The sequence below is a fragment of the Pelophylax lessonae genome (assembly GCF_965119305.1).
Source record: "Pelophylax lessonae genome assembly, chromosome: 1".
Lineage (NCBI taxonomy): Eukaryota > Metazoa > Chordata > Amphibia > Anura > Ranidae > Pelophylax > Pelophylax lessonae.
The window spans coordinates 431,093,043-431,118,765 of record NC_138768.1 but is presented as its reverse complement, the minus strand read 5'-3'; the positions used below and the strand labels follow the sequence as shown (position 1 = coordinate 431,118,765).

The 25,723-nt window shown below is 41.5% G+C and overlaps 1 protein-coding gene across 2 annotated transcripts in view; it reads right to left on the bottom strand.

The window, feature by feature from the left end:
• Positions 1 to 25,723, bottom strand: part of LOC309563952 (PALM2-AKAP2 fusion protein-like) — a 188,549-nt gene that overhangs the window by 34,444 nt on the left and 128,382 nt on the right. For both annotated transcript variants that reach the window (XM_082268582.1, XM_082268581.1), the window contains exons 2-3: positions 3,311 to 5,205; positions 2,757 to 3,226 (exon numbers count right to left, since the gene is read on the bottom strand). In XM_082268582.1, the coding sequence (XP_082124708.1) occupies positions 2,757 to 3,226; positions 3,311 to 5,100 (2,260 nt within the window). In that variant the 5' untranslated portion in view covers positions 5,101 to 5,205. The remainder of the gene's footprint in view (positions 1 to 2,756; positions 3,227 to 3,310; positions 5,206 to 25,723) is intronic.

Genomic DNA, 25,723 nt, shown 5'->3' with positions numbered 1-25,723 from the left:
TGTGCAGACATCCATATCATTCCAAAGGGTTCACATACTTTTTCTTGCAGCTGTATGTGCCTACTGCCTCATAGTTGTAAATGTTCAATGTGAGATCATCTTAAAGAGTTTGTTACCCTAAAAAAAATAAAAATAATAAATCCTGCTCCTCTAAAACATGAATAACAGCACAGTGCTTGTGCTGTGTAATTCGGCCCAATCTATCACCTAAAATACCTTGTTGATCCTGCCTGGTTCTGCCCTCTCCCATGTAAACTGACCACTGTTTATCATGGCTGCTGAGCCCTCACACCATGGTCAGTTTACGTGCCTTCGTCATCTGCTGTCCTCCTCTGTCGCCAAGATTACTTTTGTATTTCCATACAATTCTCTGCTTTATAATGATAGTTGCCCAGTGTCTATGCTTTATAAAAAAAAAAAAAATGCAGTTCTATACCTTATTTTAGAGCACTTCTCCGCGCGCACACATGACTGGTCAACTCTCTCCTCCGGACTAAAGTCAGTGGGGGATTCTGAGCTCCTACCGAGAATCCCCCGTGGTCAGATTGAGAGAGGGGAGTGGTGGCCAGTCAAGCAAGCGCTGAATGGTGCTCTGAAAAAAAAAAAAAAAAAAAAAAAAAAAAAAAGGTATATAGCGGTTATTTTTTTTAAAAAGGACACACACAGGGGCAGCTATCATCATAAAACAGAGGATTGTATGAAATTATCACAGTGGCTTAACAACCACTAAGCCTTTCAGAAAATCATATGAAAAATACCACTTATAGAAACATAGAATGTGTCGGCAGATAAGAACCATTTGGCCCATCTAGTCTGCCCAATATATCTGAATCCTATGAATAGTCCCTGGCCCTATCTTATATGAAGGATAGCCTTATGCCTATCCCATGCATGCTTAAACTCCTTCACTGTATTTGCAGCTACCACTTCTGCAGGAAGGTTATTCCATGCATCCACTACTCTCTCAGTAAAGTAATACTTCCTCATATTACTTTTAAACCTTTGCCCCTCTAATTTAAAAACTGTGTCCTCTTGTGGTAGTTTTTCTTCTTTTAAATATGCTCTCCTCCTTTACCGAGTTGATTCCCTTTATGTATTTAAAAGTTTCTTCATATCCCCTCTCTCTCTTCTTTCTTCTTCTATACATGTTAAGGTCCTTTAACCTTTCCTGGTAAGTTTTTTCCTGCAATCCATGTACTAGTTTAGTAGCTCTTCTCTGAACTCTCTCTAGAGTATCTATATCCTTCTCGATATATGGCCTCCAGTACTGCGCACAATACTCCAGGAAGCGACCGTACGCTAATCTAATCATTAGTGCACAGCTTTTGAGAGCCGCGCAAGACAGGTTGTGCGAAATTATCCAATGGGACAGCCATGAAAATTTCTCTCGTACGATATTACACAATTTTCATTTTTAATCAGTACAGTTTTCGGGCAAAAATACAATTTAAATACAATACGTTATTTCACTGCCGAGTTTATAATTTTGTCGGAACTTTAGTAACCTCTTCATTTTTGATATGAAAAATATCTGTTAATACAACAGATTGGCTACCATGCACAGCTGCATCAGATTCTGATTGCTCCAGTTTTAGCAAATTCCCCCATATGCATCATCTGCTGTATGCTGGAAGTGGGCCATCTCCCACAAAGCGGAGGTGTCAGATTAATCTATTAGGAGTGAGTCATTCAGATAGCAGAGTGAAGATCAAACAGGAACCACACTCAGTTCTTTGCATTCAGGTTAGTACACACTATAGTGGGATAGGTTTTTTTCATTTTCGGGTCTTAGGTTTATAACCACTTTAATTTCTTAAATACATGACAAAATCAAACTTTTTGCTGTTGCTTTCTTGATTTGTGATATCACTGCTAATTGTGCTGCCTTTTAGAAGAATTACAGATTTTTTACATAGTTACATTGGTCCGGCTCAGACCAATGTTACTATGCATACACCATGCCAGGCCGATCGCCCCGGAATCTGGAAATCACTGAAGTAGACATCGTTACTCCAGTGATCTTAACTTGCTTCAGCGCCCAGCAGCTGCCCTGCTGCATTCCGAACACAAAAGGCTTGACACAGGCACCATTCAGAGAATGCGTTGCATTTTCTGAAAGTATGCAAAGTGATCTCCGATTGGACAAGGTGAAGAAACAGGATGACCCAAATACACTCAAATGTGATGCAAGATCTTTTTAAAAAAATGTAATCTTTTATGAACATTTAGAAGATAAGTTCGTTTTTTTTTTTTTTAGCTCTATAAACTCCTGAAGCAGTTTTCTCTTTTTAGCATTATAAAGGATATGTATGTATAGCTCAAACTGATTTTTTTTAATTTTGGGAAGTTGTGTGAAACAATTGGACCCTTGTCAAGATTTTTTTTTTTTTTGTGGTCTCCAATGGGAGATTACACCTGTTTATTTGTCCTGTTGGCTATTATCACAGAAAAACAAACTGATTGGAAATCTAAAATTTCCCTAAACAGGAATAGAGGGGACATTTTTTAATGGGGGCACTTGTTCTGGAGACATCCCTCTAAGAGGGTAATTAAGCTCACTCTGTAGAGGTTTACTTGGTTCTCGTTCCATCGTCATGACTGGAAGTAAAGGGAAATCTCCCTAATTGGTAACCAACAACATACAATGAACTGCAATTGGGTTTAATCCCTCCCTAAACCAATCTAAATTAAAAAAAAAAAAAAAAAAAAAAAAAAATTGGTTTTTATTGTTCAAGGATTTTAGAAGCATAACTTACCTGGTGCTGTTTTGTAGGAGGCTGTTCTTGTTGGCATCACATTCTTACTTAACGGACTTGTTGGACTTTGCAAGCTTTGCCTTTGTCTCTGCTTCTTCAACTCTTGCTCCCTCTCTTCTGCAGCTCTGATCTCCTCTTCAATCATTGATAGTGTTCTCTGCTTCCTTGATCGAAGTTTAAAAGGGCCAACTGTTACCTCCGATTCTTGCGTTGCCAGAATGGAAGCAGTGCTTCTGAGTTCAGCAGCTTGGGAATACTTGCTAAAGTAGCTTTCCTGCCTAGTTTCTTCAATCGGATCTTCTTCAGTCACTGGAGGTATAGACAATGGTTCAGGAACCTTGTGTTTCCTTGTTTGCGATACTTGCTCTGTAGCCTTTAGGGTTACCGTCGTACCTCTGGTTTCTTGCATCGGTGAAGAAACTTGAGGTGGCTCAAATACAGTTTCATCTTGACTCTCTGGAGTATATGGCCTTGGATCATCTCTTACTATGTCCTTCTGTTCATTGTATGGCCTTGGATCATCTCTTACTATGTCCTTCTGTTCATTGTATGGCCTTGGATCATCTCTTACTATGTCCTTCTGTTCATTGAAGTCCTCACTCCTTTCATTGTCGGGCACTGCTGGATGCTCTTGTATACTGTAGTCTCTTATCCCAGCTTTTTCAGCAAGAGCTTGTTGAATTACATTTTGTACCAACACACCAGCCTGATATTCTATTGGATCCTCAGAAACAATAGAGTCATGCAGCATAGAAGATGGTGAATAAAAGCCTTGATCACTAAATGATTTGGACACTCCCTCTACTGTGTAATCATTTTCATGTAAAGGTGTTTGTGGCTGTGAGAAGTCACCAAGTGAATGTTCATGTAGAGTATTAATCGTTTCATTTGATGCACCACTGTCACTAATATTGTCCATACTGAAATCATTTGAAAGTGTTTCCATAACTGTGGTGTCCTGAGATTTTACAGATAAGTCATCTAAACCAGAGTCCAGCTCCTCAGGTATAGAAGACACAGTAACAGATTTAATAAAACTATCCGACATGTCGGCATCATCATCATCCTTCACAACTGTAACTTTTGCTGAAGCACTGACAAATTCATTGTCTTCTTTCAAGGCCTTACCCGAGGGTTCACTTAATGACTTTGGTAAAAGTGTCTGATGGGTCCTTTGCTGGTCTTCAGAAGAACAGAGAACTTTTTCTGTTTGGACTAGTGACACATCATCAGGTTTGACTGTCTCACACTCATTAAATGGATTAGTTAGTGCGACAGATGACTGAGCTTTGTTATCATGGGTTACTTTATAGAAAGGCTTCACAGTAAAAAGGTTGGGAGCAACGGATCTCTTTGGTGGGGCTCTGAAGCTGGTCTGGCTTGTACTTTCCATGTTTAAAAACTGTTTTCTGGCTGCTGAAAAATCTATTTGTTCCGTAACAATGTCTTCCTTATTCACAGTAGGAGGTGTTTCTATAGGTACAGGTGAAACAGAAACACTTTTAATTGGTGGTGAAGGTATGACTTGCTGCTGCTGCTTTTGTTTGCGTTCTTTATATCTCAGATGGGATTCCAGGTGGTCAAACTCTAGCTGCTGCTCTATTGTTTTTTCTTGAGGCGGATTCCACCACTTGGTTGCAATACCTGGGTTCTTTTTCACAGCTTGGCTTTTAATAAGCTCAATCCTCTCCTTTTCTAGTTCTACAACTTCCTCTGATGGTCTGACTTTTCTTACTCGCATATGTTCCTTCTCATTGAGATCTTCAAACAGTTTTGATGGCTTTTTTTCCTCATGGAATGCACGAAGTTCAAACTTTGCTTCTTTTTTAATGACTTTTGGAATATTCTCTCCATCTTTTGATGACCTCCGTGAACTATTTGAGGAATTTGGGCTGGCAGGGTATGTAAACACATCACTGTGATCATCTTTCAACTCCTCTCTAGAATGTCCATTAATTTTAATTGGTTCCATGCTTTCTGTGGATTTATCCATTTCTACAACTGGGAAAGGTTTACGATCCACTGCTATAATATCCATTTCTGGAGTGCAATAGTCATTGCTAACGCTAACAAAAGGACCTGAGCCATCAACAGTTATAGTAGCAGCTGGTTCTGGAGAAGCTGATCCATTGAAGGGGTTGTCTGTAGCAGTGTCACAACAGTTTGCTTCCAACACCTCATCCAAGTATTGTATCTCTTTAGCAACATCACTGTCTAGTGATTCATGTCTGTCCTTTAGTCCATTATGGCTTTCAGCAGTAGTGAGCAGGTTACTCTGATTGTCTGCTACAAACTCTGAACTGACTACAGTCACTCCTCTAGGCTCAGACACCTCAAAATCCATAGTTTCGTTGCTTGTCAAGACAATATCTATAGGTTTTGAATGGTTGGCACTGATTTGTTCCTTGTCCCGCTTCAATTTAATATCATCCTCTGGAATTGGTGGTCTCTAAAAAAAAAAAAGAAACAAAAATGTTATCAAATGAACTTCAGAGAACACATTAAACACAGTTGTTGGTGGACTATGGTGAAAGATGTGTGTTCTACATTAATATGAACGTTTTAATGTACTTGATGTATAAATGCCTTTTTTAAAGACCAAAGTGGTCAACTTGGCTGATCAAGGTAGTTAGGGCCCTTTCACACGGGCGCTCCGTATGTCCGCAAATCATCCAATTTTTTTGCGGATGATTTAAGGACATAATGTGGCATTGCGGATGTCAGCGGAATACCATCCGCCAACATCCGATTTTCTTCCTTTCAGTTCTGTTCCATTTTTTGGAACGGAACAGAACCCTATTTTTCCTCCGTTCAAAAAACGGAAAGGAAGGAAAATCGGATGTCAGCGGTGTCATCCGCTGACATCTGCAATGCCCATAGACTTACATTATGTCCGTATATCATCCGCAAACGGATGGGATGATATGCGGACATACGGAGCGGATGACACAAATGTCATCCGCTCCGTGAAAAAAAAAAAAAAAAAGTGCTGGAGCGGATCGCAATGCGGTCCGCTCCGTGTGAAAGAGCCCTTACTGTACATCCCCCAGCTGTTCAACAGCCATAAGATTGTGTTCTGTTTAGTAAATTAAGTGAGACAGCACTATAATGTATGTATGATGGCAACATAAAGCCACTAACTGTTCTGCAGTAACTAATATTAAAGTGGTATTAAATCCAAAACAAAAAATTTAATCTATTACAGATTACCGATTATTAGATGTGGTGACTGCATTCTTTGTTTTTTCTACTTTTCCCCTTTGTTTTCACCTGGAAATTTGGCCAGTAACACCTCCTGTATTAGGGTCCATTCACACTACCGCGACTTGGTCGCCTGACAAGTCGCGGTCGGTCGCTCGCCATTGAATAGTACAGGACCCGTTCTAATAGGAGCGACACAAGTCGCTCCGACTTAGAAAAAGCGTCCTGTACTACTTTGGGGCGACCTGGAGGCGACTTGCATTGACTTCAATTATATGAAGTCCCTGCAAGTTGCGCCGAGGTTCACAGGTCGCCCCAGCAAGTCGTGTCGCGCCAGTCTGAATGGGCGCTTAGAGTGCCCCCACTCTGAATTAATGAGAACAGGGTGCACCTTTGGATATCAGCGTTTATAATCTGGGTGGAGGGGAGTGTTAGATGGACTAACAGACTTCGGGCAAGCCATAGAGGATTCAATTTTCTCTTCTGTATCCATGGGATGCAGGAAAAAAAAAAATTGATTGATTCCCCCATCAACACAGTCAATGAAAATAAAAGAAAGAAAGCCTAAAAACAAACTAATGCAGCCACCACATAAAAGACATGGCAATTTGTAATCGAGCTCTGTATGTATAATGGGATACTATGTTCGATACCTACATTTTCTCTTTTTTTTATTTTTTTTTTACGTTTTCTCTTTTTTTTTTTTTTTTCAGCAGCAACTATGTATACAATTTTCTGTCACTGGACAAATAATTTAAGCAGAGGTTTATAGTTTCTGGGACATGTTCCCAATCTCTGCACCTGTGAAAGCAGAATTCATAAACTGTTCACTCATAAAATATTCTCTGCTTGATAAATATTACTTCTTGCCTTTGACAAGAAAAACATTTGCAGGCTCCAGAAAACGTCTATTGTAACGGTTTGGGACTGATGAGTGTCATGTAAACATTGTTAGAGCAGGATGTTGGTAAATTCTTCACATGCTTTGCTTGTCCCTAGGCAGTAACATATGACCTACCATACGATTGTGGTATTGGAAGTCACTTCAAAAACCTTATTTTTGTTTTGTCTGGGAGCTCATTCACACAAGACTAAAGCTGGATCACTTTGCGTATAAAGTGTTACTGCTTTTAAAGCTTTAAAAGGTAGAATTCCACAATAATGTTTTAAGTGGATAGGCTGTAGGAGAAATAAATATGAAATATCAACAGCTCCTTTCGCCTTTGAAAAGTGTAAAGTTAAGTAAATTGTTAGGCGCTAGAACCTTCTTTTACTTCTCCCATTAGGATCAGTAATTTAATACATATTGCACTGGTGGAACTTTCTTATTGTGGAAGGATTTTAGTGCAAGCTGCTGATTGCCAACCAAGTGACAATTCCCCATGCATTCCCTGTGCTTGACCATGTGAAATTACAGGTCAGATCCACGATTCTTCCTACAGCATCTATCTGCTTGGTGCATAGAAAATAAAGTGAATTTTTAAAGGGCATAGCAGCCACACTTAGACACTTAGGTCCCCTTGCACAGGAGCCCAGTCACAGCTACAACTGTCTAGACCAGGGGTCTTCAAACTATGGCCCTCCAGTTGTTCAGGAACTACAACTCCCACCATGCCTAGTCATGTCTGTGAATGTCAGTTTTTTACAATGCCTCATTGGACGTGTAGTTCCGCAACAGCTGGAGGGACGTAGTTTGAGGATCCCTGGTCTAGACCCATGATACTATGCTCCACATAGTACCATATGAATAAATATTAAAGGCTATAATACACAGATTTTAGCCCCCCCCCCCTCCTAGCTAGGAATGGAGGTCCCAAGTCAGACCCGATCCTATATTGGGAACTTAAAGCTATATACTAAATTCCCACAGAAGTTCTATTTCCAATGGGTTTTACATTATGAAGTGATGGGCAAGTCTATTTGATGAAGGAAAGGGTTAACACGGATCCTCCTTCTCTGTACTCCAGCACCTTCTTATTTGCCCAGACCCTCCATTGTAGAAACCGTTCAGTAGGCCAGTGCAAGAGGTGGAGGGAAAGAGTCATACTATGGCACGGCAGGAACGTGTCACTATTTTCATACTGGAATGGTCCAGGATTTTGGGCATTTACAGAGCTGACAAGTTACTAAAGCCTCGTACACACGGTCAGAATATCAGACTTTTTTTTTTTTTTTTGCATGCTAGTCCCATATCGAAAATGAAGAGGTTACTCAATTCACAAAAAACTCATACGACAGAACTTCGGAAGTGATGCAATGTATTGTATTGTATTGTATTTTTTTGTTTCCGAGCATGCGTGGTCTTGCTCATCTAAACTTTTTCGGACAAAAATTGTACTGATTAAAACGAAAACCGTACAATCTGGTATTGAATGAGAAACATTTTCGTATTTGTCCCTTCGGATAATTTCTGGGGAACGATCGTGATCGGCTCTCGAAAGCCGGACTATCAGATTGTATGAACGATCAGATATTCGTACCATTGCTTTGAAAGCGGTATTTTTCGTCTGATTCTCTGATCTTGTGTACTAGGTTTTATGCTCGCATCACACTTTAATAACTTTCAGCCTAGTGTTATTTTATTTCACTGTTCATAGCCCAAATCTCATCGAATAAGTATACTTTTCACATAACTGTCCTATTATATGGCAACACTTTTCATCACAAAGAAAGATTGAGGGGTTCTGGCTCTGCATTTAATGTTTTATTACTACTTTTGTTATTTTCTACCTTACGCTATTGTGAAGGCTTTGTCAGGCCACAGACGAATCTTTCCTATTCCCTGAATAGAAAGAAGATGGTATTAGCTGACACAGTGGGTGATGAGTGATTCTTTAGTTGTGGTGTATGCAAACAGAAGAAGATCTAATAACTGGCATTTACGAGAGATTCTTGACTACAGCAATGCATTAAAAGAGAACTTTATCTGATGTGTAGGTTAAAGTTATTTATGAAAGCTGTAACTAATGGACTTATTTTTGGTATGTATGCTAAAATTAGTCAGATTTAGCCTTCATGTTTCATCCATTTAAAACAAACAACGTGTTGTTAAAAGACATAAAAGCCTCTATATGCAGAACTAAAAGTTTGCTATTATATATATATATATATATATATAAAATCACCGCTTTTACATTTTTATTGCTTGCCTGTGTCCCCACTTAAGGGGGTGTCATAGAAAGAGTGGGGAAATCTCTCCATAGGTGACAATACAAATTTTAGGAGTTTTCATCCTTTCCCCAACTCTTGTTGACTGGGGTCCTACTTTAGGCAAAGTAATGGCTCCATTTAGCACAAAAACTTTCACATACAGCCTTCCTCGCAACTGTTGGTTACTGGTTTTCTCACCGTTTTTAGTAATTTACATGACACTGCCTATTTTTCATCAAGGGCTGCATGCTGCCTAAAATTCAACATCCATGTGTGAGATACAAGTAGATTTCTGTTATCTCCTTATGGATTTGTTGGCAAGACCAAAGATGGAGCAAAAGAACTTTCAAGCTACTACAAATAAGGGCTGGTATTGAGAGGAAAACATGCTCTCCAATTATAGGCAATACTATTTTTTTCCCCTAACAAACCTTTAGTTTTTGGATAGAACTGCAGAGGGTTTAGAACCAATGTAAGGTTTTTATCATTGTCGGTATCCACATTGGTGAGATCACACAGCATACAGGGACAAAGATTTGTCCAATGAGGCCAAGACATCAATAAAAATCTCAAAGTTTCTACTTATTCTGCCTCCAATTAAAAAATATTCAGTTGTGTGTGCGTTGTAATTAGCATACATCCTATTGTGTTGACCCTCCCTACACATTTTCAGTACATAAATAATGCCTGATTTAAATTCTAGTGGCATATGATGAGGCCAGGTCTATTATCTAGACTAGTGAATGGTCATAATGTCCAAATAAAGCAATATCCAGATGTTACCACACCACTGGGAATAGAGAAAAAATATTTTCTTTTACACCCTAAAAGAATGTCCCTCAGAAGTTTTCACCAGCGTGCCTTGTAGCTTGGCAAATACAATGTAGCATAAGAACTTAATGAAGATTGGCATGCATGTTATAATGCTAACCCAACTACCACAGAAAATACAGCTATTTGGTCATTCCATGAGCACAAACTAAAAAAAAAAAAAAAAAAACACTAGCCTTTTTTCTGCACCCAGGAGTCATAAGCGTTTCCTTTGAAAACCTATGACAGGTATGCTGGTAACTGCACACCTGAGCGTCTACATGGGTACAGGGACAGATGTGTGCCCCCGGATGCAGACACTTTTTGTCCAGGGCCATTCATTCATATTTATTTCAGGTACTTATATAGCGCTGTCAATTTACGCAGCACTTTACATATACAATGTACATTGTACATTCACATCAGTCCCTGTCCTCAAGGAGCTTACAATCTAAGGTCCCTAACTCACATACATACACATTCATCCCTGTAATCCAGCAAACACTTGGAAGTGCGGTTACCAGCAAATTTCTGCAACTTGTCATTCATTTGTACAGGCTGCTGCCCATGGCTGAATGCATAGTCCTATACTCCAGGGTACAGAAATACAGTATATGCTTCTATTGATAGTATGGCCCTCTGCACCCATGTGAATGAGCCCTAAGAAGCAAGTAACTAGCAGTATAAAACCCAAGCAAAGTGCTCAATTGCTATATCCCAAAGTAACAGACTGTCTGTCATCTCGCTTCCTAAATGATAGTAATAATAGACAGCCCATATCACAGAAATTTTGAGCGTATAAAAGTCACTCATTTTATTTATATGCAGGGCTAAAAATACAGCCTTGCAGGAAAAAGCAGACATGTTTCAGTCCAAAACGGCCTCCGTCATCACACAAGGTGTCTGAAAGTATGTTTAGCTATGAACAAATGGTCTTGGTCACCTATTTAAATGTGAACAGATAGGTGCACCTGGGAACTTTGAAACCCAAGCACAGCCGGAGCATAGGCCTCGACTTAAGCCTCGTACACACGATCAGATTATTGTACTAATTTTCCTCAGTTTTTTTGTTGCATGCTAGTCTCCGATCAAAAGTGAAGAAATTCTCATATGACAGAATTCAAGCGGAGTTCCAGCCATTCACTCACCTGTCCAACGGTCCAGCGATGCGGCCGCTCGAAGCCTCGATCCTCTCCCTCGGCATCACTGCTGTGGGCACCCGGCTGTGACAGTTTGCAGCTTCACAACCGGGTACCCACTGCGCATGCGCGAGTCGCGCTGCGCGCCGTGATTGGCCGGCAATCTTCTGGGACCTCTGACGTGTCCCAGAAGATTGCAGGGAGGGAGGGGGAGAGGAGAACTTCCGTTCAGGGCGCCGCGGCGCTCCGAGCGGAAGTGGGAGCACGTACCTGTCAAAACTAGGTACCCGCTCCCCCCCCAAAAAAATGACATGCCAAATGTGGCATGTCAGGGGGTCAGGACTCCCTAAAGCGGAAGTTCCACTTTTGGGTGGAACTCCGCTTTCAATTTCAAAAGTGATGTGATGTGTTGAATCGTTTTGTATGTATTCTTTCATTTCCAAGCATGCGTAGTCTTGCTCTTTCGATTTATTTTGGATGAAAACTGTACTGATTAAACGAAAATCAGACGTTGTGTTTACGTACATTAAAAACTTTATAGCCTGCACCTTCAGTTTTTGTTGTCCGAAAATTTGGTATCGGCTGTGGAAAACACTATACTAACAATCTGAAAATTGTCAGATCATTCAGACGAAACTTTACTTCCGATTTTCTTATCGTGTGTACGGACCTTTCGATTGGAGCTGTAGCATGTTCTTTACCCCTGAATTCCACAAATCTATTGCAGTGGCTTAGGACACCTCTCTGCTGACATCTGATGCCTGGCAACAATAGGCCTAAGGTCAACTTTTTCCTGAGAAAAATATGGAGCCGCCAATGCGGACCTTTAAAATTGTGGTTGCTAGGATATTATGTGAATCCTTTGGCCTTAATACTTTCACTGGCCGATGTGGATCAGGAATGTGAATGCAAAGTCAAGGGTCCTAATCTGCATTCTTGGTCTTGGTTACGGATTTACTGTATAGAATCCAGAGAGGGCAACATAATAGCCAGTCAACTAGCATTTCTAGAATGAGAAGCTGGCATCAAGAGCCTTCAGGTTTTCCTCAATAAAGGTTTACCTCTCTAGGTCATAGATCTACTGCTGGTGGAACTTAAGGGGTTAATGTGACTTCCTGAGTTTGTGGGACATCTGTGCATGTAATCAGCAGGGTGGGTCCTCAGTCGGTTACAGGACATTCATTAAAAAGTCTCTATTATTAGTAAGTGATATAAAGCTTAGAAATTGCTCTCCATGCAATAAAGTTTAGCTAAAGAGAAAAGCTGGTTTCTCATAGCAAAGAATTTTGGGTTTGCTTTTATCTTCAAAATCACAACCCTTCAAAGTTCAGAACAGAAGAAGTCCTGCACTTTGAAGGATTGCATTGTTTTGGGTCAAGTGGATGCCGATGAATCCAGCTCCATGTATATTGCTGATTTCTATGTGAAGCATCCATATATTATACATTTCTGCACAATCTAGCTGTTAAAGGCCCATTAGCATCTTTAGGCTTGGGAATACATACCAGTTCAGTGTACTCTTAATTGGTTTTTAATGAGCTATGAAAGCCAGACTGCGTGCAGAACAGGGATTCTAGACTGGTAGAAATTAAGGGAAATATTAACCTCCTTTGGGGTCTATAGAATTTGGTTTCAAACAAAATAAGGCCGGATGTCTAGATTAGAGGCTTTTAAAGGGAAAAAAAAAAAAAAAAAAAGTAGAGATAGATGGAGTTGATTAGACATGCTTGGACATTATATTAGTAGGTCACAACTATTAATACATTAGAATATGTGCAGTTTTGTTTTTGTACGCCTACTACAAAAAGCTACTAAAAAGACAAAGCAGCAAATAGTCCACTATACAGTACTTCCAATTGATAGTAGACTATAATTTTGATTTTATTGTGCAGAGGTGTATCTGGGCCTCGAAAACTGAATACATACTTACCAATGTTCTTCAAAAAAATTATCAGGACACATCTACAAAAAAGAAAAAAAGGGCAGTTTGTTTCCAAAGCCTCCGGCCTTGGTCAATTGTGTCCACCACCCTAGCTGTTAGAGGTTCTGTGGGACATGGAGGGCCTGTGACAGTTTGCAAAAGGGGGGATTGTCCTACAGAATGTGGGACACCTGACAAACAAGCCGAAGTCCTTATTACTAGCATATTGTCCTTTGGGAGTCCACATAAAGCATCCTTGCGTTTGTGGAGGTCTCTTGTGAACCTGCAAAATTCCAGGAACATAGAGTCTTCCTAGGTCTATAAAGGAGTTCCCAGTGAGCACGATATATGTGATAAAGGGGCCAATGTTATTGTCAACAAGTAGTACCATTAGTGATGTCAATATGGTCTCTATTTGGAACATTATCCCTCACTTCCTGTCAGGACAGGAAGTGATGGGAATGATGTGAATGTGTAATGTATATAGAAAGCGCTGCGTAAATTGACAGCGCTATACAAGTACCTAAAATAAAATAAATAAATCTCTCCAATAGAGACACATACAAAAAAAAAAGAAAAAACTTTTGGTAGTGGACAATTTTGGTAGTGACAAAGGATAAGACTTGACAGTGTTCTATAGCTGTCTATGTGCTAATGAAAAACTTCACTACTCCCATTTCTTGTATGGGCTTCACATGGACAGGTAGCAAGGAGTTACAGACAGAAATAAACATCAGACAGTTACTTTAACTCATTTCCCACTTCCAATCCAATATTTCCAACAAAATAATTAAAGTTCAAGTGAAACTAACCCATCAGTTTAAAAAAAAAAAAACAGTTCTATTCTTGGCATGCCAGGAATGCCAACTGTCACATTAGCTTGTGCCCACAACCAAACTGTCAAACCATTAAACAGCTGATGTCATAACTGATCACATGTGCAGCTGCAGATCAAACAGAAGCTAAGATGGAAGCTCCCTTGGCTGAAAAGGATAGGAGAGTTTGGTTTCCGCTTTAAACTGCCCATACACTCATAGGTTTCTAATCTAACAAGCTTCCTTCATCCCTACTAAACAGCCTGCTTGGACGAATTTTTCCTGATAACTGTCGTATTATGACACAGCCAACACCCGCTGTGACTGCATCTGATTGGATGCAGACGCTGTTCAGCCAATTTTCCAATAGGTTCCTTTGACAAGTCAAAATTGAACAAATCAACTTTTGTCAAGGTGGCTGGTGCCAATACAGGCACCAACGACTCGAGTTTCAGTGGACTGAGCAAGAGTCGAACCCTACAAGGCAGCCTTTAGGCTAAAGCTGGATACACACTATCCAACTTTTGTGGTTAGATTTCCTTCAGATTTACCTTTTCTATGTAGTGCAAGGGCCTGCCATACTGCATACAAATTGAAAGTGTTTAGGTTTGACCTCATATTACATGGTTTTGGTAGGTTTGACCTCATATTATATGGTTTTGGGAGGTTTGACCTCATATTATATGGTTTTGGGAGGTTTGACCTCATATTATATGGTTTTGGTAAGTCTAAGGAAAAAAAAAAAAAGTCTTCAGAAAATCTTATACTGTGTATGGCCCATTAGGCTGGCCATATATGTTCAATTTTCTGTTAGATTTACCAAAAACCACATAATATGAGGTCAAAAACTGAACACTTTCAAATTGTATCCAATTAGGCAGACCTTTGTACTACATCTAGAAGAAAATTGTACAGAAAATTGCATAATGTATGGCAAGCCTTAAAGTGCCCATGGTCTTTACTCACTAAATTATACTCACAAGATCAGTGTGTGACATGCGGTAACCCACAGCAATCAGTCACTAATCATGCTGAGCTATTTATCTAAGGTTGCAATGGGTATGTACATCCCGGCTCTATGCAAGCCTTCGTGGTTGAATTACTAAAATTCTTAGATTATAAACTCTAACGAACAGGGCCCTCTGATTCCTTTTGTACCAAATTTTATTGTAACTGTAGGGTCTGCCTTCATTTTGTAAAGTGTTGGTGCTATATAAATCCCAAATAATAATAATAATAATAATAAATAAATAATAATAAATCTGAAGCGCAAAATCTGGTGCAGCTGTGCATAGAAAACCAATCAGCTTCCATGTTTGTTTTTTTGTCAAAGCTTAAGTGCACAAGCTGAAGTTAGAAGCTCATTGGCAACCATGCAATGCTGCATTAGATTATGAACTCTCCAGTTTAAGTGCCGGTTCACACTTCCGCGTGTGCGGCGATCGCATGTAATATTGGAGCGCACTGCTCCTTCATTACATGCGATCGGATGTGCAGAGCGAATTCAGCCATACACTTTGTATGGCTAAATTCGCACTGCACCCGCACAAAAGTCGCACATGAGGCATTTTTCCAGCCGCATCAGGATCGGATCGCACAGTGGTTCACACTTGTGCGATCCGATCCTGTGTTAACTGTCAGATCGCACTGCGATATGCGATCAAACTGGGGGTGTCGTTAACATTTAATTGACACCCCAGCGTATCGCATATGGCAGTGTGAACTGCCAGATGTGCGTTTGCCATGCGGGAGCAGCCTTCCCGCATCGCTCAAGTGTGACCCGGCACTTAGTAAATCAACCTCCTGTCTACGTGCAGATGTAAAAAATATAAAATAGGGAAAAGATGGATTGCCTCAACCAAGGAAAAATCCAACCTGAAACCTGACATTTTTTCTTGTAAAATAAAACCGAACGAACGATTTCAGAAAATGATTAAAAAGGTCTACATTTCTCAGTCGCTAGGATTTGAAGCAGTTACTAAAGCGTAGAGTGCTGTGCCAGGTCTTCTTTAAGTGTCCTCCAGAGATACAGGCCAGCTGCTGCTCTCCATGAAGTGATGTAGGGAGCACTTGGGCTACTGCTTGTTCCGAAGTAACAGGATATAACTGTATTACCCCACCGCGCTCATTTTCACTTTCTATATGTAAAAACTGATCAGAAGATTGCCGAGAAACAGAAACCGCCTAAATAGACAATTGTTGTTTCCAGCACAAAGACAACATACAGATGCTAAATCCTTTCCTTGAAAGTACTTGGTTGAAGTTGGCACTACAAGAAAGCAAAAAAAAAAAAAATCGCAAGCCAATAAAAATGACCAAAAATGGCAAAGTCAAAACACTACATCAGCTCGGGAGGCTCCTACGATAGTATTGTTACCAAATTAGACAATATTTGGAAAATAGACCTCCAAATATTGTGTGTAATGTAGAAAAGCCTGCTCAGATTCACAATGAGTGGTCTCTAAAGGTAATAGACAAAGACCCCCATCCTTGATTGCTCTTCACATGCTGAGTACAGGCGGTGAGCTATAAAACAAGTTTACGAGCAGCCTTTTCTAACAGGATGCAAGTTGTCACAAAAGGGAAAGCAGTGCTAATGAGACAGAAGTAAAAGCTTACCCCCTCTGTTTGTCCTGAATCCAGTATCCGAGCTGTCCCAATCCTTCCTTCTCTCTATCCCAACTCAAAATTCCATCCCTGCTTTCTTGCAAGGAATGATGTCACAGGAATGGGGGCTGGGATTTACACAGAGGGCAGCTCTGACTTCAAGTCAGTTTGTACAATGAGACCCTTCTAACACTAGTAAAAAAAAAATGTGTGTGTGTGAGGGCGGGGAAGGGAAAGGAAATCCAGGCCTCTTCTTTACATACACAGGCTTGTTGTCCAAGGCTTGTGACAGCGCCTGCCCGCCCGCCTTAGACCTTACTTCTTCATTAGTCAGTAACGGGGATTTCTCAGCAGCTTGAACAGACAGATGTTGAAGTGTCAGCCAGGACAGCGCTGCCTGAAATATACATCATGGAGGAAAAGGGGGTGGAGGGGAGGAAGCACAGCAAAAAATTTCTATTGTGAATAAGTAGCTAGGAAGGATATATGTTTGGCCTGCTTGGCTGCTTTCTTGCGGCTATTGTAAAAAACAGGTGATCATTTAAAAAAAAAAAAAAAAAATGATCCATGTTTATTATTATTATTATTATTATAATAATATGGATTTATATAGCGCCAACAGTTTGCACAGCACTTTACAATATGATGGAAGACAATACAGTTACAATACAATTAAATACAGGAGGAATTAGAGGGCCCTGCTTGGTAGAACATGTGTCAAACACAAGGCCCGAGGGCCAAATCTGGCCCACCAGGCCATTTAATGTGGCCCTCAACCCTCTCCTGCAGTTGTGGCGCCCCCTTGTCTCCACCCCCTACCTTGTCTCCACAGTCAGCAGCAGAGAGGAGGATAGAATTCCTCCTTCAGATCTTGTGTGTCTGTGCAACCACAGCACCCCCTTGTATCTGCCTCCCCTGGTCTCCGCATTTAGCAGGCTCCTGCAGCTGTGGTGCCCCCCCCCTGTCTCCGCCCCTACCTTGTCTCCGCAGTCAGCAGCAGAGAGGAGGATAGAATTCCTCCTACAGATCTTGTGCGTCTGTGTGGCCACAGCACCCCCTTGTATCTGCCTCCCCTGGTCTCAGCATTTAGCAGGCTCCTGCAGCTGTGGTGCCCCCCCCCCCTTGTCTCCGCCCCTACCGTGTCTCCGCAGTCAGCAGCAGAGAGGAGGATAGAATTCCTCCTTCAGATCTTGTGTGTCTGTGCAGCCACAGCACCCCCTTGTATCTGCCTCCCCTGGTCTCAGCATTTAGCAGGCTCCTGCAGCTGTGGTGCCCCCCCCCTGTCTCCGCCCCTACCTTGTCTCCGCAATCAGCAGCAGAGAGGAGGATAGAATTCCTCCTACAGCTCTTGTGTGTCTGTGCGGCCACAGCACCCCCTTGTATCTGCCTCCCCTGTCTCAGCATTTAGCAGGCTCCTGAAGCTGTGACACCGCCCCCCCCCCCGCTCTTGTCTCCACCCCCTACCTTGTCTCCGCAGTCAGCAGCAGAGAGGAGGATAGAATTCCTCCTATAGATCTTGTGCGTCTGTATAGCTACAGCACCCCCTTGTATCTGCCTCCTCTGGTCTCCTTTAGCAGGCTCCTGCAGCTGACTCCAGCCATCCTCTGGTCCTGCTCCAGACCTTGCACTTTTGTTACAGCAGCAGGACAAGGTAGGAGAGGAGCACTGATATAAGGGAGGGTGGAGTACTCTTTACATCGGATTTAAGGGGGGTGGGGTGCTCTGGACATTTATTATACAATTCTATGCCAGTTGAAAAGAAGGGTTGCTCAGATAGGACACCATGGCAGAACCCTGTTCAGTCTGAAGAGACTAAAATAAAGTTTCTTGTGGATGATACCACCAGCGGTGTGTGACCCTCCTTTTCAGACTCATCTGCTACAGGAGTGCAAGTGGTCTCAGGACTCCGTGCAGACTGACACAAGTTATTACTAAAACCAGCAATATTTAAATGTAGAGGCAATTATTTAATAGGATAAAGAAAAGATTTCTAGATTGTAAGCTCTGACGAGCAGGGCCCTCTAGTTCCTCCTGTTTTGAATTGTATTGTAACTGTATTGTCTTCCCTCACATTGTAAAGCGCTGCGCAAACTGTTGGCGCTATATAAATTCTGTATAATAATAATACATTTAGAGTATATAGCCTTACAGATACAAGCGGCCCTTCAAGGGCAACCATAATGCACATCTCTCAATGAAAATAAGTTTGCCACCCCTGATCTAGAAGAAATATTACCAAGACTACATGTACCTAAATGGTTTTCCAATTTTGATTGGGTTATTTTGTCTGATAGAAAAGTGCAATTTATTGACAATCTGACGATTTATCTTAAAAAGGAGCAGAGCACCTCCGATTCCTCCTGTATTGAAGTGTATTGTAACTGTACTTTCTGCCCGAACGTTGTAAAGTGCGACCGAAAACCGTTGGCCTATATAAATATATAATATCCTGTAGAATAATAAATCCTATATAAATCCTGTATAATAATAATAATAATAATAATAATAATAATAATAGTTGCATATTTAGTGCCATCAATTTATGCAGCGTTTTTACTAGGGATGCACAAATACCAGTTTTTCACAGTGAGTAAGAGTACTGATATTTTTCCTCAAATACTCACTTGACCACAATTACTGATCCCATTTTTTTTTGTGTGGTGCGGTGCGATTTGAGCCCATACTAAATGAATAGGCTCAAATTGCACTGCAAAGAATCGCATGCGATTTGAACAGGAATGAGGTGCGATTCCTGTCCAAACCACATGCGGCTTCTCACACCTCTGCTGTGTGAACCCAGGCTGAAGTCACGGTGACAAGCCTGGGTTCACACAGGTGAGGTATGGAAAACTGCATGCGATTCAGGCACAGGAATTGCACCGCACAAAAAAAGTATCAGTTTTAGGTATTGGAGCAGTTACTTGAGTGCAAGTACTCGTGCAAATGCTTAAGCCTAATACACGGGCTGAATGTCGAGACAGCGACCGGTTCAATAAAAACTGGCCAACATTCGGCCTGTGTGTATGTCAGTCGGGCCGCCTTCTGTCGGATGAGAACGCTGAAAACCAGCAGCCAACCAGCTCCCGATTAGCGCTCTCAGCAAATGACCGAACTGACCGGAGCATCCCCCTGTCACAACACAACAGCTCAGCAGGGGAGCCATCAGGTTTTTTTTTTTTTTTTTAAACTATTACGTTGGGGTACACACTATAAGAAAAATCGGGCAAACGATCGTCCAATTTTCCTTGTTGTTTCCCAGCAAATCAGAAGGGATGAAAGAAAATTCGTACAATTCTCGTACGGCAAAGGCTTTATGGTTCTGATCATGCGCAGTCTTTCATTTCTGATTTTTCTCGTCCAAAAATCTGAAATTGGTACAAAATCGTTAGTTCTGTTCCTGTACGAAAAAAAAGTTTGAGCTTTTCCCTTTGGAAATTTTCATTCAGAAGGTCGGAAACGGCTGTAGAAAGTTGTGTACACACTAAACAAAAATTGTACAAAAGTTCTTTGGACGAAAACTCTCGTCCGATTTTCCTTTAGGCCCCTTTCACATATTCCGGTCCGTCGGCGGATTCAGTTTATCTCAGTGGGGGATCGATCCACCGATCCCCCGCTAAGCAGGCGGATAGCAGCTGTGTCTCCGCGGATCTGAACGGTCCGCCTGTGTGAAAGGGGGCTAAGTGTGTATAAGCCTTTGGTGTGCATCAGGCTTTAGTATCAGCACCGATATGGATACCAGTATCAGTGCAATACAAGTTTTTACATAAATGTTTACATTCACATCAGTCCCTGCCCTCAAGGAGCTTACAATCTAAAGTTTCTAATGCTGGGTACACACTATAAAGTGGGCTGAAAAAAAAAAAAAAAAAAAAAAAAAGGACTTACAGATCGCCGTACTAACACAAGTGAAGTTAGTGCAGCAATCTCTCCTGCTGTGCCTTTGTGTTCTTACAGGGGGACTGCCCCTCCCCCCACCAGAACACAATGATCAGCTCTCATAGGCAATGGCTGCGAGCGCTGATTGGCTGTTGGTTACCCACTAAGACTGTTCAACAGAAGCTAGTTGTGAGACCAGCTTCTGTACACACTGTCCAAATGTTCCTGCTGAACCAGCCGAAATTTGGATTGCTTATCCCCAACTTAACTCCCATTCATACATACACATACTAGGGACAATTAAGACAGGGCACCTACCAGCATGGAGTGTGGGAGGAAATCAGAGTACCCGGAGGAGACCCATGCAGGCAAAGGGAGAACAGGCAAATAGTAGGCAGGTAGTGCCATGCTTGGTATTTGAACAGACGACCCTAGAGCTGCTGGCAGAGGTGCTAACCACTTTGCCACTATACTCCTGGGCTCTAACAAAGCAATCTGTGCTTTCAGGCTACGTCACATCTTGGCGTTGCTATTTACAGTCGTTTTTTAGGCATTTTTTTCAGGCGTTTTTACAGGCGTTTTTGTGCAGACGTTTTTAGGTTGACTAGTAACCAATGGAAAAAAATAAAAAACGCCTGTAATCTGCCCAAAAAGAAGCTCATGTACTTTTTTGAGCGTTGGGCGTTTTGCTTAAAAACGTCAAAACGCTCAGATGTGAACAGGGGCCAAGGATTTGTATTGTTGGGCGTTTTTTTGAGCTGATCCTAGAGCAGAAAAACTCCCCGAAAAACGCCCCAAAATGCCTACATGTGAACTTAGCCTTAAAGCGGAGTTCCGGGCACAAAAAATCGATATTTTTTTTTGTGCCCGTCCGCTTCTACACCTTCACCTGAAAAGGAATTGGATAGTTAGGTTTTTTTTTTTATTTTTTTATTTACTTACCTTGTAATTGAAGATCGAAGATGCTCACCTAGTCTTCACTTCCTCCCTCTGTGCCGCGGCTCCGTCGTCACTTTCGGGCTTGCACTGATTCCTGGGAGCTGAACGTCATCGCTCCCAGGAATCAATGCGACGGCACCGGCCCCGCTCGTCACTTCCGGGCGACACCGCATTCCCCTGCTAAACAGCTTCTGGGCATGCCCAGAAGCTGTGGAGGAATGCGGCGCCGCACCGGAAGTGACGAGAGGGGCCGGTGCAGGCGCATTCTGGGAGAAGAAGACGTGGAAGAAGACGCCGAAGAGGACCACGCCGGCTTCAGCTGCCCACAAGAGATGGAAACGCTGTGGAAGAAATTTTATAAGTAAGTATTTCTTCTAAAAAGGTAAGTGCGAACCGGGACAGATCAGAGGCCAGCCATTGTGGAATGTACTAGCCCTGACTGTCCCGGGGGTATGTTTGTTGAAAAATGATTTCTGTGCCCAGAACTCCGCTTTAAATGTTAGCTTTAACTTACTCCTCAGATTTAGAGCAATATTTTAACAATCCCTGAATTTTATATTTAAAAGAGAAAAAAACTGTCCACATTGATTTAGTGGCCTAAGCTGCCCATTCACAAACGGAATTTCAGCTGGTTCCTGCTGAATCAGCCAAAATGTGTTCCATCAACACTACCCATTTCAACAAAGCTTATTTGGTTATACTTCTATGGATCACAGGGGTGCAGTTTGTCACCTGTTTTCAGCTGACAGTGGGCTAAAGCCCGCTGTCGACTGATGTCACAGAGCCCGTCCAGTCCCTGAAAAAAATCCCAACCATGTACTCGGGATCCACCCAGAAGCATGGATCGGCAGCTGGCCCAGCCTCTCAGCTATCCACCTAGACTACAGCCTGAGCCAGCCCCTTACCCCCTCCACAGCCCAGCATTCCAGTAAGCGCTGGAGGGGCAGAGCAGAGAGCTGGTGACTGACAGTCACGGCTCTCTGCTCAGAGGGGAGAACTGAGTAATCAGTGATGTTTGATCGCTCAGTTCTCAGTGCAGAACTGGCGGAGGACAGATGCAGCATAGTAACCCATACTTTTAATTTTCAATATGTTGTCAAAATCGGTCAATATAATGGGTATACTTTATAACTAGATACTCAGAGCAAAACAATGTAAACTCTAATCAGCAAGGTGTTCTTTTGAATTGATCCATTGTCTACATATAATCAGTATGCAGCATACAGTGCCCATAAGTGGCTTTGCAGGACCAAGGATCACAGGTCTCATGCCACCCATACAGCAGACTAAAGAGTACGTACCTAGCATTATAGGCTTTAGATATGCTGCAGCACTTCAGGTCATACACTGTATTTATCAAGAACTGAAGACAGGCCCCCTATCACTTGGGTTGTTCAATCAGTTTGGACTTGATTGGAAGCTTCAGGTTATCTATGGGCAACTGGATCCATATAGACTTGCATCATTTACATCCAATCACCTTTGGGTCCGTCCATTTTTCCAACTATTTTTCAGACCTAACAATGACGAAATTGGAAGCAAGTGGATGCAAGTCCATTTACACTCAACTGCCCATAGATCTAATATGGGCCTGGAAAGTTCCTCTGGTATGTACATGCAGGGGAAAAAAAAAATTCAATCAATGGACACGTATCACAAAAAGAATATACATATCATTCTGCTCTGACTCAGCAGGGGATAGGTTCATGGATTTGAAAGGACCAGACATGGCCCGTGTGAAAGAGGCCTAAAGAGAACTTCTTTATTTTTTATCTCCTCGCCACTTGTACGAGTATTGCTCACACTTTATCTCTCTGCCAAAAACTCCAACAAAGCCACACAATGTAGCCTTAACAAAGCAAACACACCTATGTTTATTTGGAGGTTGGCATTCCAGAATACAATATGATCTATCAGGACTGCCTAAGGTCTGATTACATCAAGCGGTCCAGCTCATTTCTTCTATTTCCATTTACAAACAATATCCTCATTGGATAATTTTATTGTAATGTTAAAAGTATTTCCTTCTGCTTTGGTGTGTTAAACATCCTTATAAAGACAAGCAATCCCAGGATCACTCAGGCAAGCAGAGAAAACTGCTGGTATTTGGAGACACAGACGTGTTTTATTACAAGTCTACATGAAAGACACTTTGAAATAGGTTGGGGATTGGATAAGAGGTATGTGTACAGTACATATGCCTCTAATTGAATACAGTGTTTGTGGGGGTTACTGGCCAAAATAAAAACGCATGTAAATCTTACTTTTGACTACATCTAACAGATGGGTCTTTTAAAATGGCCACTTGACCTCTGGAAGATTTACCCCTCTTCATGACCAGGCCGCTTTTTTGCGATACGGCATTGTATTATATTAACTGACAATTGGGCAGTTGGGCGACGCTGTACCCAAACAAATTGTATGTCCTTTTTTCCCCACAGAGCTTTCTTTTGCTGGTATTTGATCACCTCTGCCGTTTTATTTTTTGTGCTATAAACAAAAATATACCGACAATTAGGCTCCGTTCACATGTGGGCGTTTTGGGGCGTTTTTGGGGCGTTTTTCTGCTCTAGGATCAGCTCTCAAAACGCCCAACAAGACAAATCCTATTCATTTCAATGGCCCCTGTTCACATCTGAGCGTTTTGACGCTGTATACAAAACGCCCAACGCTCAAAAAAGTACATGAGCTTCTTTTTGGGCAGATTACAGGCGTTTTCCATTGATCTCTATTCAATCTAAAAACGCCTGCACAAAAATCGCGGTAAAAATCGCGGTAAAATCGCGGTAAAAAACGCCGCAAAAATCGCGGTAAAATCGCGGTAAAAACGCGCGAAAAACGCTACGCTCAGGTGTGAATGTAGCCTTAAAAAAAAAAAAAAAAAAATACAATATTTCTGCTATAAACCTATCCAATAAAAAATAAATAAATACATTTAAAAAAAAAAAAAAAAAAAAAAATCGAATTTCTTTAAAATTTAGGCCATTATGTATTCTGTTACAAATGTTTGGTAAACAAAAAATCCCAATAAGCGTATATTGATTGATTTGCACAACAATTATAGCATTTACAAACTTTTTTTTTTTTTTAACTAGTAATGGCGGCGATCAGGGACTCATGGCATGACTGCGATATTGCAATGGACAGTTGGGACAGACACTTTCTGGGGACCAGTGACACCAATACATCAGTGCTAAATATACAGTCAGGTCCATAAATATTGGGACAGCGAGACAATTCTAATCTTTTTGGCTCTATACACCACCACAATGGATTTGAAATGAAACAAACAAGATGTGCTTTAACTGCAGACTTTCAGCTTTAATTTGAGGGTATTTACATCCAAATCAGGTGAAAGGTGTAGGAATTACAACAGTTTGTTAATCTGTCCCATTACTTTTGGTCCATTAAAAAGTATGATGCACATATACAATCATAAATCAAACTTTCACTTTTTAATACTTGGTTGCAAATCCTTTGCAGACAATTACAGCCTGAAGTCTTGAACGCCTAGACATCACCAGACGCTGGGTCTCATCCCTGGTGATGCTCTGCCAGGCCTCTACTGACACTGTCTTCAGTTCCTGCTTGTTCTTGGAGCATTTTCCCTTCAGTTTTGTCTTCAGCAAGTGAAATGCATGCTCAATCAGATTCAGGTCAGGTGATTGACTTGGCCATTGCATAACATTCCACTTTTTTCCCTTAAAAAACTCTTTGGTTGCTTTCGCAGTATGCTTCAGGTCATTGTCCATCTGCACTGTGAAGCGCTGTCCAATGAGTTCTGAAGCATTTGGCTGAATATGAGCAGATAATATTGCCCGAAACACTTCAGAATCCATCCTGCTGCTTTTGTCAGCAGTCACATCATCAATAAATACAAGAGAACCAGTTCCATTGGCAGCCATACATGCCCACGCCATGACACTACCACCACCATGCTTCACTGATGAGGTGGTATGCTTTGGATCATGAGCAGTTCCTTTCCTTCTCCATACTCTTCACTTCCCATCACTCTGGTACAAGTTTATATTGGTCTCATCTGTCCATAGGATGTTGTTCCAGAACTGTGAAGGCTTTTTTAGATGTTGTTGAGCAAACTCTAATCTGGCCCCCCTGTTCCTCAAATTAAAGCTGAAAGTCTGCAGTTAAAGCACATCTTGTTTGTTTCATTTCAAATCCATTATAGAGCCAAAATGATTAGAATTGTGTCGATGTCCCAATATTTATGGACCTGACTGTATGCACAGTCACTGTACTAAAGACACTGGCTGGGAAGGGTTTAAACATCAGGGGAGATTAAAGGGTTAACTGTGTGCCTAGCTAGTGATTTCTAAGAGTGTGGGAGGTGCTTGTACTAGGGGAAGTCATTGATCAATGTTCCTGCTTTGCAGGAACACAGAATCCATGCCTTCCCTACTGACAGAACAGGGATCTGCCTTGTTTACTGCTATAGGGCGGTCGGCAAGTGGTTAAGCATTTCCAGCAGCTGACTTAAAAGAGAAGTTCAGG